At 46.5% G+C, this 4,860-nt stretch overlaps 1 protein-coding gene across 1 annotated transcript; it reads left to right on the forward strand.

Moving 5' to 3' along the window:
* The first annotated feature begins 2,250 nt into the window (after positions 1 to 2,250).
* On the forward strand, positions 2,251 to 4,630 carry LOC133903259 (uncharacterized). Its single transcript, XM_062344567.1, has 4 exons — positions 2,251 to 2,479; positions 3,486 to 3,915; positions 4,030 to 4,116; positions 4,549 to 4,630. Exons 1-4 carry the CDS (start codon positions 2,302 to 2,304, stop codon positions 4,628 to 4,630), a joined length of 777 nt encoding a protein of 258 aa, XP_062200551.1. The 5' UTR covers positions 2,251 to 2,301.
* The last annotated feature ends 230 nt before the right edge of the window (positions 4,631 to 4,860 follow it).

Consider the following 4,860-nt stretch of genomic DNA (forward strand, 5'->3'; position numbering starts at 1 on the left):
GTCTCGGGTGTTGTGGGCATAATAGGCTTGTAGGGGTATCTAGTTTGCTCGAGGAGTAGTTCTAGATGACCCCCGCACCTAGAGGCACCTGTTCAAACGGTTGGAGCTTACTTGGGAAAGGTTGTCACGAGTACCCCTTGGGTGGACCTGTGTGGTCACGCAAGCCGAATGGTCCTCATGATGTGTGGGTAAAGATGTACCCCTGTAGGGTGTAAGAACAATTCGAATTGCTGCGCTCTCGGTCATGAGCATGCTTCTGTCCATTTGCAGTAGTCGTAGAGTCTGATGTGGGATGATGGTTTGGTATGTCGGGAAATGATTGGTGATGTCTATTGATGAGATAAGATGGTTCGATTACAAATACGTTTATGATGTTGATATCAGGATAGCATGGTACATGTGGTTAAATGTAGATGCTCACACATTTGTGTCAAAACCGCTTTCGCTTATGAATTTACTTAACCTTATGACCGATTCCTTGCTAATTCATCCAAATGCATAATCCTTGGAGTCGGGCTATTATATGTAATCATTATGGATTACGTCTTGCGAGTACCTTCGTACTCACGCTGCTTTTACAGGTGCTACAGGTGAGTAGGAGCTAGTGTTTGGTTACTTCACGCCCGTCGATGTAGGTGACAGGCAGGAGTAGTGCAAACTACTCGAGTGGCGTGGTTTTGGGGTGATTCCTCAGGGCAAATGGCTTCACCCATCTTTTGTTGTTCATAGATTTTGTTTTTCGCTGCGTAGTATCTCTCAGTGGGTAGGAGATGAACTATTCTTTTAGCCTCCGAGCTCTCTTTTACTATAAATTGTCAGAAATTGTAATGGCTTAAAGACTTGTAATATAATTCTAATTACTCGCTCTTTATTAAGTTTTGTTGTGATGACATATGTTGGAAAGGTGTGTGTTCCGATCTTGGGCACAAAACACATGCCGGTACCGGGATGATATTCTGATTAATCGTTGAAGTCGTGATTATGTAAATGATCGACTGAATGATTAATTAGAATACTATTTGGACGGTTCCTCACACGGACTCCTGGAGGCCGTAAACCCCTGGAGCTCGGGGGGGGGGGGGTGATCGGGCCTTTGGGAGGACCAATTGGGAAATGAGCCCACCGGCCACATGATACCTACCACGAAGTGATCGGCATTTAATGTCGATATGGTCGGTGGCCACCCTGACACACTGGACAAGACCGACGCTGCAGCTGATGACCGGCCTAGCTGTACATCCACTTGCCATAACAATCATGGCTACTTGCCGTAACAGTGACAACTTGTATTTCTATTAACCCCGTAGGGGTATGCTTGTACACTTACAGCCTGGAGGGCACTATAAATATAGTCCCTGGCCACCATGCCAAAGGGAGATTTTTCTTATCATTCTAGGTGTATCCGTCGTCTCCACTTCTTCTCTAAGTTTGAGCCACTCCCGTGAGTTGGCTCTTGCCACACCTTGGTCGTGGAAGTTATTTTCTTCCCCCAACATATATTATATATCTAAGTACAAGACCTTATCAAAGTGCAACTTTATCTTGAGAAAAGAGAAGTCAAGTGAGCTAGTTATTCTATTATTTCTGGCCGGACATGAGAAAGACTAAGTGAATGATTCAAGAAATTAGGCCCAGTTGAGTGCTGAAAGCAACTGGCCAGTACGGAAATCAACTGAATATTTTTTTCCATTGTTTTGTCCAAGATGAATTGGTGATAGATAAGGACACTGAGTGGATCATCCGGGAGAAGAAAAACAAGAAGCAGTTGTAGCTAGTCAGGTTAGCCAAGCCATGGTAACCGTAGGCGTCCTCATCCTGCTCCTCCTACTCACTGGCCTCACGCTGTTCCCAGCGGCCGCCGATGTATTCTGCGACAATCTTAAGCTCGTCGCCACCACCCTCCCGAAGAACACCTGCTCGTGCCCCGTACACTTTACCACCACCACCTTGGGCCAAGCTCCCGAGGTCATCTATACTCTCTCGCTCTGCCGCGGCGACGTCCTCAACAAAAACCGGTTTGAAAAATCCGGTTTATTGGATTTTTCGGTTTTACCAGAGTGGACCGATAAAAAACCAAGCCGGTCAAAAAATTTTGGCCGAATTTGAAAAACCAGGCAAAAAACCGTGCCTCGACGAAACTTTATCCCAAAAACCCAATTCCCTGTCCCGTGACCGTGAGTCGTGACCCGTGTCTCAAAAACTAGTCTGACTCGATGGCTTCCTCGTCCTCGCCGACGCGCACGACTTCCTCATCCTCGAGCTCAAACGCCACGCAGCCGAGGTCCAGGCTGCGCTCCAGTCATGCGACCAGTCCTGGCTCTCCTCCACGGTCCGCGCCCAGCGCCACGCCGAGAAGGAGCTCACCCGCCTCGCTTCGGACTAAACGTCCGCGCGGCCGCCAAGTTCCCCAAAGTGGTTGGCCCCGCGGCCAGCGCCATGGAGGTCGAGGTGTCTGGTGTCCCAAATCTTCAGAAGTGTGGTAAATCAAACATCACACATGTTCTGTGCCTGTGCACATACATACATTCAATTTTCATATCAACCCAACAAACAAGGTTGTTTTGCTGTATACCCTTCTGTATATGCTGATGAAATACATGTAGAATTGACCTCGTAGCTAAAACACTTTTTGGGAAAGGACCTTGCAGTTAAAAGATTAACCTATAGGTATAATTGTCTCATGGTTGCCTAATACACACGGATTTGGAAACTATATCCTTCTGTTAAAGCTGGGTAAACAATCCTTGTCTAACAAAGATGCCAAAGCAAAACTGCAAGAACAGCAGGGCAGACAGGTGTTGTCTAATTTGCCAAGATGTCAAGACAATTCAATATGCTTGCAGTATGTGTACACACCATACAAAAACAAACCAATTTAGTACTATCAATATGTGAACAAATTCTAACCAGCCTCTTGAAACCTGCTGAGACCACTTCTTAAGCTTCAGTTTATTTGTTTGTACTGCAGTGTGACCTATCATTAAATGGTTACAGTTTGTTTTGATGTAAAATTTTGCTTGAACTAGTATGTTTTTATATCCACAAATATGCAAATATAACCCTCTTTTAGGACTTAAACATGTCTTTAGTTGAAGAGCACAGGCATTAAATCTATCTAATGTGCTATGGATTTATGATATTATCTCATTTCTTTGTTGTTATATACAATTTGTGGTGATTAATTGATTAGGGATAATTCCTAGCTAATTCATGTCAAATTTTTTTGAATTTTTTAAATTTGATTGAATTTGATTATAATAAATCTGATATATCCTATATATATCATGTTTACCGGTGACCCTAGTAAATTTTATTTACCAGTAACGAAAACCCTGGTCACCAACACCATCAACAAAATATTCAATTGGACGCTGCCGGAGCAGCAGCAGTGCTACAAGGCCGCTTACTACTATGGTGACCCTTGTATTGTTCTCTACTCCGTTTACTTCGTCGACAACATCCTCACGCCTCCGATATCATGGCAGAAAATGGCGATGACACGCCCTACCCCAAGTGGAACATCAAGAACATAACCGGCGATGCCGACAACGTCCGCCTCATCGTCGTCCTCATCCACGAGCTGCTGGTGGAGACAGTGGAAAGGGAGGCCAGCGCGGCACCGAGGAGGTTTCCCCGTGGGCGTCATGGACAGCGGCACGACCTTCCCAATGGTGTACTCTCTAGCCCAGTGCACGCCGGACCTGTCCGCCAGCGACTGCTTGGCGTGCCTCCATCGTCATCTCGGCATGGTCAACTCCACCATGTCCCTGCGGATGGGAGCACAGATCCATGTCATACGGTGTTATTTCAGGTACGAGGCATATCTGTTCTACAACGGCCAACCCACGCTACGTCTTGGGTTGCCATCGGCACCGGTGGCAGCTCCAACTCCGACCACAGTGGCGAAACGCAAAAGTAAGTATGTGTCTGTGATTTGCCAATGCATGCATGTGCTCAAACAAATCAAAATATTGTCAGATAATTATTACTTGCTGATCGATGAACGCTTAATGAATTGGCATGTTTCAGGGCGTATGAGCAAGCTCTGGGTAATTCCCATGGTTGTAATTCCTGTTGTGGCAGCAGCATTTCTTTGCTTCATCTTTTACAGAAAAGGTATGTTCAGTTATTAGTTACTGAACATTTATGTTCTCATCCAATATAACTAAAGGGGGATTGCACCGATTCTCAAGTATATATCTGTTGGGAAAAGAAAATGTCTTTCACGAACAAAGTGTGGCGAGAACCAATCCACAGGAATGGCTCAATCTTGGAGGAGAAGTGGAGGGGAATAGAACGCCAATAGCTATCAGGAAAATCTTGCTCTGCCTTTGGCTTGAGGGCCAAGGGTCAGTATTTATACTGATATTCAGAGTGTAAATGTATAAGCATACCCCTACAGAGTTGGTAGAGATACAAGTCCTTATTGTACAAATAGAGTGCAAGGCTAGCCCCGTAAAATATCGCTACGACCAGTGGCAGCGGTTATTACGGCAAGTGGCCCTAGCTGCTGGTCGCTTATTACGACGTCGCACTATCTTGTGTCAGGTCGGATGCTGATCAGACCAACATTAAATACCGGTCGCTTCACTACAAGTGGAGGGCAGCTGGTGGGACCCCTTCTGACTGATCTTTTGGAGGGACCGATGGCTCTGGGGGCCATTGGCCCCTTCAGGCTCCACAGGCCCCAAGGTCGGCAGGTTCTATAGCCTCAAGGCTCTGGAGGGGTCCGAAGGCCAAGAGCCAACGTACGTAGGCCGTCGGAGTCAGGAGCATCGGGGGTCCTTGATCTCGACCCCCAACAGCGGCCCCTCGGGAGGGCAGCCAGCGAAGCGACTGGCCTTGCAATTTTTGGAGCAG

This window comes from Phragmites australis, chromosome 21 (assembly GCF_958298935.1).
Source record: "Phragmites australis chromosome 21, lpPhrAust1.1, whole genome shotgun sequence".
NCBI lineage: Eukaryota > Viridiplantae > Streptophyta > Magnoliopsida > Poales > Poaceae > Phragmites > Phragmites australis.